The sequence below is a fragment of the Vitis riparia genome, chromosome 10 (assembly GCF_004353265.1).
Source record: "Vitis riparia cultivar Riparia Gloire de Montpellier isolate 1030 chromosome 10, EGFV_Vit.rip_1.0, whole genome shotgun sequence".
NCBI classification, from domain to species: Eukaryota; Viridiplantae; Streptophyta; class Magnoliopsida; order Vitales; family Vitaceae; genus Vitis; species Vitis riparia.
The window spans coordinates 22518225-22533687 of record NC_048440.1 but is presented as its reverse complement, the minus strand read 5'-3'; the positions used below and the strand labels follow the sequence as shown (position 1 = coordinate 22533687).

The 15463-nt window shown below is 36.8% G+C and overlaps 1 protein-coding gene across 1 annotated transcript; it reads right to left on the bottom strand.

The window, feature by feature from the left end:
- Positions 1 to 4096: 4096 nt before the first annotated feature.
- Positions 4097 to 14726, bottom strand: LOC117923619 (UPF0051 protein ABCI8, chloroplastic). The gene is made up of 2 exons (XM_034842006.1): positions 13238 to 14726; positions 4097 to 4504 (listed from the first exon to the last, which is right to left on the bottom strand). Exons 1-2 carry the CDS (start codon positions 14681 to 14683, stop codon positions 4286 to 4288), a joined length of 1665 nt encoding a protein of 554 aa, XP_034697897.1. The 5' UTR covers positions 14684 to 14726; the 3' UTR covers positions 4097 to 4285.
- Positions 14727 to 15463: the final 737 nt, after the last annotated feature.

Here is a 15463-nt window from a genome sequence, read left to right as displayed (position 1 = left end):
TATTCCAATACTACATGTGAATCAACCAAAAAGTCTGGAGAAAGATCAAGAACATATATGAATCATAAATGTATGAGATTAATTTCACCTTAAATTAAGATAAGATTAATGGGTTACTTTCATGTTGGACATTGGAGTCGAGGTGAATGATATACTCTTAGTATACTATCGTTGGAGTGCGATAATTTGTCTTTTAAATATTCAAAAGTATGATATTGAATGTCATAATTAAATAATGATATGATTAAAGTCCAATTTAAGAATTTTTATTAGAGTTGAGAATTATCAATTTGATTCACGAAATTTCAATATAAGATATAATACATGTTGTTGTTAAATACGGAAATCTCTTATATAATCTTGAATGTCATAAAAAGTTTGATTTACTTGTCCTCAGTACTTCACTAGATACCAAACTATAACCAACCGAGAGTAACGAGATGGGACGCTACCTCAACATCCCATAGAGCATGACATTCATTGAACCCTTGTAAATAGAATCGTTATTTAATTATTGAATCATTAAACTAGGGTCTAACACTCCTGAGATAACACTCTAAGCCGGGTCCATTTTCCAATCTAGGGTTAAGGAAGAGGGTGGGACCATGATTAAAATATAGACCTAGATTGAGGGACAATGAACATTATTGAGGTATAATATAATGTTCGGTCAATTAATAAACACACCGGCGATGGTGAAGTAACATACATTAGAAGGCAATGTGCCCACTTGTTTAATGTTTGGGGCTGGCCTATTTGAGCTCCAAAGTCAAAAGAGGAAACATGGAGCTTGCCAATGTGTATAAAATAAATCAAAGTTTCCAGGCTGAGAAGGGCCATGTTTGAAAAAATATTAATAAAGCCAAGACTGGTGGAAATTTTAGTAGAGGAGACAAAGGCAGGCATGCCCACACAATGCCTTTGAGAAGTGTCCACTTTCTTACAATGTACAGTGGCCTCTCTGTCTCTTGTGAGGTGGTTGTGGTATTTCTTTGACTTCTCTCAAGTGGGAATTGAATGAAAATGGAGAAGTGGGTTCAGATTTTCTTTCAAAAAGCGAAAAAAAAAAACACGTGTCTAAAGCATAAAATAGTCGGTATAAGGAAACGAACACCAATCCATAATCGGATTTAAGAAATTATCTCTCGTTACGTATAAGAGTGATTGAAAAGTTTAAAATTAACGAGAAGAAGTTTTTGATATTTAGTATATAATAGCCTCTTTTTAATTATGTAATTATGTTTTTAATCTATCAAATCTTAAGTATGGTGCAGTGTATAGTCTGTCTTTTATGAGGTAATTACGGTTTTTTTTTTCCCTTTTTTCAAGTAGGAATCAAATGAAAATAGAGATTTGAGGTTAAAATTTGATTTTCAAATAATGAAAAAGAGGGGTCCAAAGCAAAAAAAAAAAATAACTACCTATCAAAAAAGTAGTCCTTACATGTGATATTAGTACACCAATCTTTAGTAAGATATAAGAGTATTTTACCTACCGTGGGACATAATGATAATATTTTATTTTCACAAGAGTGATCGTGAAGTTTCAAATTGACTAAAAAGAGAAGTTTTTCACACTTTATATATAATAAATTCCTCTCGATTACCATATAACTATTCAAATCTTAGGTCTACAAAAGATAATATTTATATACGAAAGAGTGTTACCTAGAAAAAAATTGTATACAATGTTATCTATATATTTATCTTAAACATAAAAATAATAAAAATGAGAAAATGACCTCATAGTACATGAGAAATATTGTTAATGGGGTTGACTTATTGAGTAGTTTGTTTAGGCCTTTCACAACTTTATCTATATTGTATAGAACATCTCCTCATTTTAAAACTAGGGTTAGCCAATAATAGTAACTCTAAACTCAATACAAAGCCAAAAAATAAATTAAATTAAATAAAAAAATAAATGAAGCCCAACTACCTTATATCACTGTCCTAAAGTTTCCTTTGATAAGGTTTGGGAAGGGGAGGTTCTTTTGAACTCCCCAAGCTGGCCTAATTTGGAGATAGAAAACAATAAAAACAAGTATCTTTTTAGGGAAGATGCAATTAGATTCTTGGGTTTTTTCCAGTGATCCAAGTTTGAGGTTGGCATGACCAAATTGAAGGTATCATCCTAATATTTTATACATGGGACTCATCCAAAAAGTCAACAAAGGATTGAATAATCTCAAGTTCTCAACCATTGATTCTTAAGAAGGGGGCTTGGTCTTCGGCTTAGGCAAAAGACTTTAATTTAGATAACAAAGGTTGGCCTTTTTATGTGTTGATATTAGTCTCAATTTATTAATTTGAACTAAAAGTTTAAATTATTACATAAGTTAGATTATTTAATATCGTGTCAATCTAAGTACGTTTGGTGTTGATTTTAGAACTAAATGTAATTTACTTTAAAATCCAATTTAAAATAGAAATATTGAGGATTTTTAATTTGCACCAATCACATGAACAACACGAAAGTTTTACTACGGGTTATCAAATAACAAATTTAAAATAAAATAATTATTTTAAAGTTATAAAAGGTAAATCATGTTATAGAATAAAAAGGTTACAAATTTAACATGATAACAACTTTAAATTCAAGTTTCTAACATTTAAAAATAATTTAATAAGTAAATAAAAATAATAAACTTATTATGAATAATATAATTAAAATAATAAATATATTGGGTATTGTTTTAAATTTATAAATATGTGGATAAATTATAAAAAATCATCCTTATATTTTCTTTTGTGCCTAAACTTTTTTTAAGCAATATTAACCCTATAACATGCACACGTATAAAAGGTCATTTTGTTAAGATTTTCTATAAGAACTAGAAGGAAAAACTAATATGATAAGGATGGAGATAAATTCAATAGACTCAAACATATAGTATAGAAACTCAAGTAAATACAAATGTGATTATTATTTGAATTTTTTTATCACATTATACAAAAAATGTCATGAAGAAATTAAGATCATAATGACATTTAATTTTGATAAACTTATACATATTATATTAAAAATAATAACATATTTTCTAAAAAATTAAAATAATGGGATGATTATTAAATATAATGAATTACTTTAATTATTATTAATTGAAGTAATACCCTATTAAATCATCAAAATTTTAAATAAAAAAGATATTATTCTGTAGGTTAATGCATCTTACATGTGTTTTGATTTATTTGGTTCAATATTAAATTTTTTTAATAAATTATGGATATTTATATATTAAATAATATCAAATGTGTGAGGCTCTAGCAAATTAAAATAAATTAAAAAACATTATTTTTATATTTATTTGATTTTATTTATATAAATATTAATAACCATTTATGAATATCTTCTTCATAATTATTCTTAATTAGTAAAATATAAATATTTTTTAATCGAATTTATTTTAATTTTTTATATCTAACATTTTTATGGCTTATTCTAAATCTCACTTAATTTTTGTAAGACGAAGAATTTATCATCCTAAAATATATCATTGACATGAGTACAATTTTAAAAAATAATAATAATATTAATATTTCTTATCTCTTTGTGCAAGGGTATTATGGTAATCCAATTTTTTCACTTTTTAATATTCTTGTAAACACTTAGATGGAATTTGTAATTCTAATTAATCCTCGTTATCCTTCCATTCCCTTATCTTGAAATTTTTTTTTCAATTAGAACTAAAGGTTGTGAAATTCTGTCTTAAACTTAGGAGAGAAAAAAAAAAAAACAAACTGCCCTTTTGGCCTCTTTTTTTTCCCCTTTTCTTTTCTTCTTTCTTCTTCTTTTTTTTTTTTTTTTTTTTGGTCTTTAGATGACCCCAAGTTTGAGGTGGGCATGACCAAATTGAAGGTACCATCCTAATATTTAATACATTTGAATCAGCCCATCTCAAGTTCAGACTTTCTCCTACAGACTTGGGTGAAGGGAAACACAAAGGCCACCACTCCTTTTGCCAACAATTCATGGTGCCCTCTGCCTCCTGGTGGGTGGTTATGGTCCAAGTTTTTAATTTATATACACATCATAAATCGATATCAATGTTATAAAAATAAAAATAAAATCAAAGAAATGAAGTAAAAAAGCAAGGTTGAAGTTGAAGCAACTAAAAATTCCATTCAAAAGTAGATGAGCATTATTAGTGTGGTGCATATACAAACATTAGACCTTCTCATGCCAGTTTATGACGTTCATTTTCGTTTGGAAATATATTAGACACTGTTATATGAATTTCCTAACCCAAGCATGAGCTTTTTATACATCAAAACATTGTTGTAGCCTAACCGACTGATCCTTCAAGCTTCAAGCTCATTAGCTGGTTTACCTCTGCGCCAAATTCGTCAGGAAGTTCGTTGAAGACATCCTTGCAAAACCCAGAAATCATCGCTGCCATTGCTTTCTCGTAGTCGATTCCCCTCTGCTGAAAGTAGAAGAGCTGGTCTTCACCAATTTTAGAGGTGCTGGCTTCATGCTCAATGCGGGCCGTAGGGTTCTTCACCTGTTCAGCAAATGAGATTTAATCAACAAAGTGAGGGAACGTTTCCCCATGAACATATTCTCATAGACATTCCAAAGCATAGCAGAGCAAGGTAACCAGAGGATCTATGATAAATGCACCAATACAATAATTTTCCAAAGATCGCTATAGATCATCACCACACATGGGCAGGAAATCAAACAGAATGGACTGTGTTGCTTTCCATACAAAATCCATTTCCTTTTCTATGGTGGCTTCATTTTTTTTTCAAATGACTGTTTCTGCTCTCTGTTGCTTTCTCAAGAATGGACCTGTCCCTCAAATGATAAGGAAATCAAACAGAACAACCCCTCCTTGCAACCAAGACCCGTCTCAAGAAATTAGGGGCATGTACACTCTGAAACAAAAGGATCTAATCAGGCAAAACCAGTCAACTTTGAAGGTTTCTTCTAATCTAAGTTTCTGGCAGGATTTGGATCAAGTCAAAGGAGCACCATTTTGCAGGTAGTGAGATAGCCATGTTCACCCATTTTCTTATAGGATGTGTGCAACCTCACCCCTGTCTTCAAATGTTCCAGAGAAATTCAAAGGGACTAACCACATTGCTGAAGATGTATAGATGATATAATAACTTTCATTCCAGAAACAGAGAATAGGGTCCTTCACCTAGGAGGGAGGCAATAGGAGGCTGAAGGAAATTCCTCTTCGCAAAAGCAGCAAAAATTAATAGAGACTAAAGAAATCAGAGAAAGTGGGAAATGAACACTCTAGGAGCCTCTTTAAAGGCAAACAGCTCAGAATTTGTACTTAAGCATCAACAACCAATGTTCAAAAACACCTAGTCATGCATCTTTATTTGATCCTAAACATAGAACCATACCTGCTCTGATCTAGTGAGAACATGGAAGATTTAAATGGGTTCTTGTGAACTTAGTTGGGTTCTTCCCCATGTATGCATTGTGTATCACAACTATGAGCATCAATAAACAAAATGATACAACCAAGAAGCAATTGCACTTTCTGACCCATGCTAAATCAAACTATCCTCTCCAGCTCTCCTTGGTTTTTCCATTCAAATCTCACTTCTATGCATTGGATAATAACCAAGATTTACATAACCACCTTGCTAATAAATTATAATGGCTAACCAAACAACCCTTTATAGAAGGTACGTAGATTTTAACTGAACAGCAGACTAACACCAAGATAAGCAAATATTTCCACACATCGGTAGTGAGGCATGAAAAGTCTTACTAATCCAACCTAAAAGTACACCCAATATGGGGGGGTGAATTGGGTGATGATAAAATAACACCCTTTTGACACTTATACTGGCAATAAAGAGAATATCAATGAATGTTTGCAAAATGAAACAAAATAAAGAGAAGATAGAAATCAAGGGAGATTGCAAACAATGATTTATTGTGTTTTGACAACGGCCGACATCCACTTCCTCTAGCCTTTTCCAAACTTGGAGGTACTTCCACTATCTTAAGAGCTTTCTCAACTAAAGCTCTTAAATGTCTTGTGCACTTGAATTTCTAGGTTCCAATGGACCTTTACATCAACCAAGGAGTATCCCTCAACTCCTTACATACTAATACTTTCTATTACAAAAGGGAATAAATGAAGAGAAATCTCTCAAAGAGTAGATATACATAGCACCTCCTTGCTATCTATCTCCTTGGATGCTATGATAAATGATTCCATGCAAACCATGCTACTTTGGTCATATATGCATAGATGTAACTTTATCATCTTGCTCAGTACTTCAAACTTATCCCATATCATATGAGTCATTCTCAATATTCTCCTATTCCTTAAAATGCATTCTATTTAATTTTATCTATGTATCTCCTTGGATGCTATGATAAATGATTCCATGCAAACCATGCTACTTTGGTCATATATGTATTTCTATGCATAGATGTAACTTTATCATCTTGCTCAGTACTTCAAATTTATCCCATATCATATGAGTCATTCTCAATATTCTCCTCTTGCTTAAAATGCATTCTATTTAATTTTATCTAGGAGCATATATTGAGGGAGAGTTTATTGGCAACCTTAGTTTTGTCATCATCAAAAAGGGGAGATTGTTAGCCCAAGGGTTGAGTAATTCAGATTTTGATGATGTCAAAGCAAAGGTTACAAGACACTAATGTGTTTATTGTTCAAGTGCATGGGTTGGAAAGAACTTTATCATTTTATATGTCACAAGTCTCATTTAAGAAGCAAGACGAACTTTATCCTCTTGTTTCGAGCCTGGAAAAAAACTTCCATTGGGCCGGCAAAGGGAGTCGGGGTTGGGGAGAGGGCCCGTTGAGGAGGGCCAAGTGTTTGAAGTCTTTAAAGACTTAGTGGAGATGGGCCGGCCCATGACGGAGCCTTCTAAAGGCCCTGTGGTGGTGGGACGACCCAACTTGGAGAAATTAAAAGGGGTTAGGGCTTGCAATGGGAGTCAGTGCGTCTATGGAGAGCAAGAGGGGGAAATGTTTGGTTCCCAGCTGGGGTCGCTTCATCCGGCATTTAATCTCACAGTGAACACCGACGAAGCGTTGATGGAGAAGGCTTCCAGGTACTCTGATAAATTCTCTTGTTCTTTGTTTTCTTTGGGGAAGCGGGAAATGTCTCTTTCTTCTACTCCTTCTAGGCGGGATGGGGAAGGTGTTGCCATTGCCAGGGTTTTCGATCGGGGTAGTGGTTCAGAAGCCGTAGAGGGAGCTATTATGGGCCCATTAAGGATGATATTGGCAGATGGGAGGGAGGTCGAGGTCTTGGATTTGGCGGGTAGGGAGTCTAGGACTTTCGAGGAGGCGTCAGAGAGGGTTTCGGAAAGGGTCTCCCAAGAGGATGAGGAGGAGAGGGACGAAGAGGAGGAACTTTGTTGGCATTCTAGTAGTTTGGCTAAGTTTAGCCACTATCTTGGAATGCCGACGGAGGGCTTCGAAGGGGAAATTTTGTTTTTGCTTAAAAGAATGAAAGAGAGGAAACTTCAAAAAGGAAAGTTGAATGGCATAAAAAGGAAAAAATTGGAATCGTCAAAATTCGAAAGAGAATTGAGAAAGTTGGAATGAACAGTGAACTATCTTGGAGGAGGAGGAGAAGGGGGGGGAAGTACAAGCAGGTTTAAATGAAGCTCCGACTGCTTACTTGGAATGTAAGAGGGGCCAATAATTGCGATAAGAGGAAGGTGATCAAAGCTTTGATAAAGAAGAATAGGGTGGATCTGGTTTGCCTACAGGAAACCAAGATTCAGGAAATGTCAATGGGCATTATCCGTAGTTTAGGAGTGGGAAGATTCCTTGAATGGGGAGTTGTAGATTCAAGGGGCGCAGCTGGAGGTATAGTCGTGTTTTGGGATAACAGGGTGTTGGATTTGGTTGACCTTCAAAAAGGATTGTTCTCTATTTCTTGCATTTTTAAGAGCTGCGAGGATGGTTTCAGATGGACGTTTATAGGGGTTTATGGCCCAACATTGAGGAGGAACAGGGAGAGTTTTTGGGAGGAGTTGGGGGCCATTAAGGGGCTTTAGAATGGGCCGTGGTGTGTTGCAGGGGATTTTAATGTCATTCTAAGTCCGGAAGAGCGCAACAGAGGAGGGAGCTTGAATTCAAACATGAGAAGGTTCTCAGAAGTTATAGAAGATCTAGAGTTAAAGGATTTGCCTATGGTTGGGGGTCCTTTTACTTGGATTGGAGGGGTGAATAACCAGTCTTTTTCAAGGCTAAATCGTTTTTTGGTTAATGAGGGGTGGGACAGTCATTTTGGTGATGCGAGGCAGTTTGTTCTGCCAAGACCTGTGTCTGATCACTTTCCGCTTCTTCTAGACGGAGGGGGCCTAAGAAGAGGCCCTTCCCCGTTTAGATTTGAGAATATGTGGTTGAAAGTGGAAGGTGTTAAGGACCTTTTGAAGCATTGGTGGGAGGGAGGCAGCTTCAGTGGATCCCCAAGTTTTATCTTGGCCGAAAAACTAAAATTTATGAAGGCTAAGCTGAAGGAGTGGAACAGAAACACCTTTGGTAGGGTTGGATATAGAAAGAATTTGGCTTTGGAGCAGGTGGAGTATTAGGATGCCAAGGAGAAAATTAGCAAACTGTCGTTGCAAGAGCTGGAAGCTAGAAAAAAAGCGAGGGAAGATTATAAAAAATGGGTCTTACTTGAAGAAATCACGTGGAGGCAAAAATCCAGGGAAGTGTGGCTGAAAGAGGGGGATAGAAATACCGGTTTTTTCCACAAGATGGCCAATGCTCACAGGAGGAGGAATAATGTGGAAAGAATTCAGATTAATGGAGTCTGGCTTACGGAGAAGGATGGAATTAGAGAAGGGATTGTCAATGCTTTTAAGCTGTTGTTGTCCAATCTGGGGGAATGGCGCCCTTCTGTTTCCGGGCTACAGTTTAAGACTTTGGAGCCTTTGGACGCTAGTGCCCTGGAGATTCCTTTTACGGAAGAAGAGGTCTTCGAGTCACTATTGGGCTGTAATGGGGATAAAACCCCGGGGCCAAATGGATTTTTTATGGCATTTTGGCAATTTGCTTGGGATTTCGTGAAGGCTGATGTGATGTGTTTCTTCAAGGAATTCTATGAAAATGGCAAATTTGTCAAAAGCCTAAATGCAACTTTTATGTCCTAATTCCAAAAAAAGCAGGGGTTGAAGTCTTAGGGGATTTTAGGCCTATAAGCTTGGTAGGAAGCTTGTACAAGTGGCTGGCCAAGGTCTTAGCCAATAGGCTAAAAAAGGTGGTTGGAAAGGTGGTCTCCAAGGCTCAAGGGGCGTTTGTGGAAGGTAGACAAATCCTAGATGCAATGTTGATAGCTAATGAAGTCATTGATTAGATCCTCAAGAATAATGAGAGTGGCATTTTGTGCAAACTGGATATAGAGAAGGCGTATGATAACGTGGACTGGACTTTTATTCTCACAGTTATGCAGAAAATGGGTTTTGGGGAAAAATGGATCAGGTGGATTAAATGGTGCATATCCACTGCAAGTTTCTCCGTGTTGGTCAATGGAACCCCTACGGGCTTCTTCCAAAGCTCCAAGGGTTTGAGACAGGGCGATCCCCTTTCCCCTTATCTCTTTGTGATAGCTATGGAGGTCTTTAGTGCTTTTCTCAAAAGGGTTGTAGAGGGAGGTTTCTTATCGGGTTATAGGGTGAAGGGTAGGAGTGAAGAAAGGGCCATAATTTCCCACTTGTTGTTTGCTGATGATACACTGGTGTTCTGTAAACCTTCACAAGATCAATTGACTTATCTCAATTGGTTACTTATGTGGTTTGAGGTCGTTTTGGGATTGAGAATAAATTTGGAAAAAAGTGAACTCATTCCAATAGGGAGGGTAGAGAATATGGATGATCTTGCTTGGGAATTTGGTTGTAGAATGGGTAGCCTTCCAACCACCTATTTGGGGATACCCTTGGGTGTTCCTTTTAAGTCAGTTACAGTTTGGGATGGTGTGGAAGAGCGCTTTCGAAGAAGGTTAGCCATGTGGAAGAGACAATATTTATCCAAGGGAGAGAGGGCGACTCTTATTCGAAGCACGTTATCGAATTTACCCATCTATCTCATGTCATTGTTGTGCTTACCAAGCTCAGTCAGACGGAGATTAGAGAAAATCCAAAATCCAAAAAGACTTCCTTTGGGGTGGGGGCAATTTGGAGCGAAAGCCTCATTTAGTAAGATGGGAGTTGGTGTGTTTAAGTAAGAAGAATGGAGGTTTGGGGGTCAAATGCCTTTCCATTCTCAACAAGGCTCTTCTTACTAAATAGAATTGGCGTTTCGCAAATGAGAGAGAGGCTTTATGGAATCAAGTGATTAGAAGGAAGTATGGAGAAGATAGAGGGGGTTGGTGCTCTCGGGAAGTGAGAGAGGCTCATGGTATGGGGTTGTGGAAAGGAATAAGGATGAATTGGGAGTTGGTGAGCGATAGGATGGTTTTCATTGTTGGTAACAGGAGAAGGGTGAGATTTTGGAGGGATAGATGGTGCGAGGATTCTCCTTTGTGTATGTCTTTTCCTTCTCTTTTTGCTTTGACTGTTGAGAAGGAAGCGTGGGTGGCAGATTTTTGGGACCCTTTGGCTGAGGGGGGTTGGGGGGGTTGGAACCCCTGTTTTTTTAAGAGCTTTCAATGATTGGGAGGTAGAAGAGGCGGAAAGATTTTTGGAGAGGCTACATGGTAAGAGAGTTATTGAGGATGTGGAGGATATGGTGTCCTGGACTGAAACTAAGAGTGGTAAATTCTCGGTTAAGTCTCTCTATGTTGCCCTTGAAGCGGGTTGTTCATCTCTGTTTCCTTCAAGCTATATTTGGAATGTGAATGTGCAGCCCAAGATTAGTTTTTTTGCATGGGAGGCTATGTGAGGCAAAGCCTTAACCTTGGATATGGTCTAGAAAAGAGGACGGGCATTGGCAAATAGATGCTTTATGTGTCTTAAGAAAGAGGAGATCATAAATCATCTTCTCCTTCATTGTTCAAGAACAAGAGAGCTATGAGATCTACTTTTTACTTTATTTGGGGTGTCTTGGGTATTGCCTTCTTCAGTTAGAGAGAGCCTTCTAAGCTAGAATGGTTTTTTCTTGGGCAAAAAACCCAAGAAGGCGTGGAGAGCTGCTCCTCTTCACATTTTCTGGACAGTTTGGAAGGCGAGGAATACATTGGCATCCAAGGATGATATGTTGTCAATTCAACGACTGAAACACTTTTTTATCCTTTCTTTTTGGTCCAAGACTAAGTTGTTCATAGATGATTGCCCTCTAACTATAGTTAATTTTATTAATTGGTTGGGCTCTAAGTAGGATTGGGTTGTTGGGCTATCTTTGTTTTTTGGCCTTGTTGGAAGCGGGTGTATAGGTATTGTATACCTTGAGTCATTTTTTTAGCGTCTTTTTTATATATGAAATCTTATTTACTTATCAAAAAAAAAAAAAGTCTCATTTAAGAAGCAAAATGCAAGATTCAAGAGGAAGGCACAAGAAGATTTCATGACTTTTCACAAAGATCTTAGTAAAGCTACTTATTTGATTTCCCTTGCTTGTATTTCAAGTATTTGTGCTCTATGTGAGGATGATTTAAGCTACCTAGTATAGGGCACTCCATCGAACCTCAAGTTCTTAATGAAAATCCTTAAGTCTCTTTAAAAACAATTCTTGACGTAACCAAGGTGCTCTCAACTTTGAAAATATTTTCAAAATATTGGTTAAGCTTTAAATAAATTTGTTGGAAATTGGTTATAGCCCAAATCTCACTCAAACTAGCACTTACTTCAAGCAAGAGCACATGTGGACGTCTACTTGCTCTATTTTGGGACAAAATGGCTACTAAAAGTGATGTGGGCATCCACCTGGATGACCACTTGGCAATGCAGACAACCACTTAGCAATGTGGACAACCACCTTAACATCCCCATTTGCCTTTTGGCCTCCAATGGCTCTCTGTATCTCATTAAATGATCCAATGATTAGTATGTATATGGCCATGTGGATGTCCGGTTCTGGAAGTTTTATTTCTAATGGCTAGCTTGACTCCAAAACCTATTTAAACCCGACCTTTAGTGCATTTAAAGGGTAACAAGAACCTGAAAGTTATATTTATTGCTCATTCAACTTTCTTAAATCCAAACAAGTGCTTTATATCCAAACTTACCCATCCTCATTAAAGAGCACTTGCACTTGAGTTTCTTCATCTTTGCATATCTACTCTGTGAAAGAGTTCTCTTCATTTATTCCCTTTTGTACTAGAGAGGACCAGTGTGTAAGTAGTTGAAAGATACTCCTTGGTTGATGTAAAGGTCCATTGCACCTATCAAAAAAAAATATAAAGGTCCATTGGAACCTAGGAATCTAAGGGTACAAGAGATTTAAGAACTTTGGTTGAGAAAGCTCTTGAGATAGTGGAAATAATTCCAAGCTTGGGAAGAGGCTAGAGGAAGTGGACTTAAGCCATTATCATCAAAATCAGGATTACCCAACCCTTGGGCTAACAAGGCAAGCTTGGAGATAGTCAACCTAGTGTTTAACATCTCCGGAGACTGAAGAAAAGGGGGGAAATTGACATAATATTTTGCTATTATTTTTAGAAATTTTTTATTGATGCCAAAATAACCATCCCTTTCTGTATATTCAAATTTCATAATGGAAAACACAGCTCTTTTCTCCCCTTAATGAGTTCATTTTTTTGGTTTAAAGAGTACTTTTTCAAGGTTAAATCAGATTAAATAAGTGGTTTTTGGTTCCATAAGGAAACTACAGACATATTGCTAAAAGCATGAAAGAGAACTTGCCAATCAAACCCTGTGTCTTGCAGTTGTTAACTGCAACTTTCATGTGATTAGGATCTTCTTAGCTCAGTTTTCACTTGGACATTAAAATTTCCATTTTTTTATAAAAACCCATCTCTAACAGTTGCTAACTGCAGTTTTCACACAATTTAGAACCTTCTTAGCTAGGTTTTCACTCACACAGCAACATTTTCAATTTGCACCTTGCAGGTCAACGGTGATTTTCAATGTGTAGGTCGAAACAAGTGATATGCTACAACAGACATCAATCCAGGCTTGTTGAAAGTCGTAATATTCAACAAAATTAAAGCAATAGTTATCCTATGGACATAATCAGAAAACCCCCGGGTATATCCTTAATAAAAAATGATAATAGTTCCCAAAAATTAGCACAAGCAACACCAGTCAAAGAAAACATTAACTTCAAAGAAATAAGTAACAACGGTGAAACATGCCACCAAGTTCAAGGGACTTACCTGAATGTATGGATAGGTGTTGGCAGCCGCATTATCACCAATAAGCATCGAATCACATTGTGAGGAGTTTCGAGCATTCTTGGCCTTCGACTGAACCTGAACAAGTCCCCTATAACAGTTCCTCGAATTCCCTGCCGAAATACCCTTTGAGATAATCCTACTTCTTGTGTTCTTTCCCTTGTGTATCATCTTTGTCCCAGTATCCGCCTGCTGATAATTATTAGTCAAAGCAACAGAATAAAACTCACCAACCGTATCATCACCCTCCAACACAACACTTGGGTACTTCCAAGTTATGGCAGACCCTGTTTCCACCTGGGTCCATGATATCTTTGATCTAGCCCCACTGCATAGACCCCGTTTCGTTACAAAATTATAGATCCCTCCCCTCCCTTCCTCGTCTCCAGCATACCAATTCTGCACTGTGGAGTACTTAATCTCCGCACCCTCTGCACAATACAGCTCAACCACTGCTGCATGAAGTTGGTTCCTGTCATAAGAAGGGGCTGTACACCCTTCCAAATACTCCACAAAGCTCCTGTCATCTGCAACTATCAAAGTCCTCTCGAATTGGCCTGTCTCCAATGCATTTATCCGAAAATATGTAGAGATCTGCATAGGACACTTTGTATCCTTTGGTACATAACAAAATGACCCATCACTGAACACCGCAGAGTTCAGAGCTGCATAGTAGTTATCGTCAGAGGGCACAACCCTTCCTAAATACTTCCTAACCAAATCCGGGTACTCCCGAATTGCCTCAGATATTGAACAGAATATCACCCCAGCCTTCTCTAAGGTCTTTCTATGCGTGGTGGCTATCGATACACTATCAAGAACCGCATCAACGGCAACATTAGCCAATCGATTCTGCTCATTCAAAGGAACCCCCAATTTATCAAAGTACCTAAGAAGCTCTGGATCAGCCTCATCGAGACTATTCAGACTCGGCTTCTTCTTGGGTTCCGAGTAATAGCACATATCCTGAAAATCAATTGGAGGGTACCTATTGTCCGACCACTTGGGCTCTTTCATTTTGAGGAATTTTTCATAAGACTTCAATCTGAATTCAAGCATCCAGTCGGGCTCATTTTTCCTCTCGGAAATCATCCGAATCGTTTTCTCGGAAAGCCCTTTCGGAATCGCATCCGAGTCGATGTTTTCAAACCAACCCCACTTGTAATCGCGGTTAAGGATTTTCTGAAGCTTATCATCGGTGCTAGAAGTGGCGGGCTTACCTGGGGAAGCAGTTGGAGAATCGGAATCGATGGTTTTGGATTCGAACCCGACATCAGCCCGAACCTTGAAGACACTGGAGGTAGGATTTTTGGGGGTTTTGGGGTTAAGGGATTTTAGGGATTCGAGCTTAGGGCAAAACCCTTTTGGGAATTTCGGGGTTTCGGAAGGAGAGAAGCGTGGAAGGCCGTTGGCCAGTAGAGAAGCCATGGATGAGGTTCAAGGAGACACTTTCTGAATCTCCAAAACGTTTTTTTCTGTTTTCTAAAATAAGAAAAACAAATTTGTATCTATTTTTCCTAACCATAGATTTATTGTTTGTCGTGTGTTTAACACGTGCCCTCCTCAAAAAAAAAATGAAAAATGAAAAAAGGCTTATTTATAAAAAAAAAATGAATTTTTGTATAGTTTCATCTAGAACATATTAACTTTTCTCGACTCATTTATCTCCACAAATATTATGTGGGAATTGATTTAATTATTAAAATTAGAACTTTACCTTTTTAAAATTAAATTTATTTTCATAAATTTAAAAAATACTTACACTTTCATATATTATAATATTGTTTCTTTTAAGCTTATCTAAAATCTTCTACCATCTTGGATAAGTAGAAGTTTGTAGAAGGTCCATATAGTTTTAAAAGTTTTCTTCTCCCTTTTATATAAGTTAAAGTAAGTTGTGACTATTTGACGAAGCGACACATCAAAAATATAAAATTATGGTATCAATACTTTTTAAATCAATCATTATTTTGCAAGTGTCTCGTCATCAACTAACATAATACTCCTCGAGTGGATGGGAAACAAGTGATTCAATTCTTTGATTGTAAAAATATATTACCAAAAAACCCACATCAATGCCTTCAACAGTGATTTTATGTGTATCTTAACCCTATGGTTAAAGAGTCATATAAAAAAATTATAAATTCATAAACAACTACTTAATTGGTACTTTTCTTTCTAATTTGATTTTTTCTTCTAACTCGAATA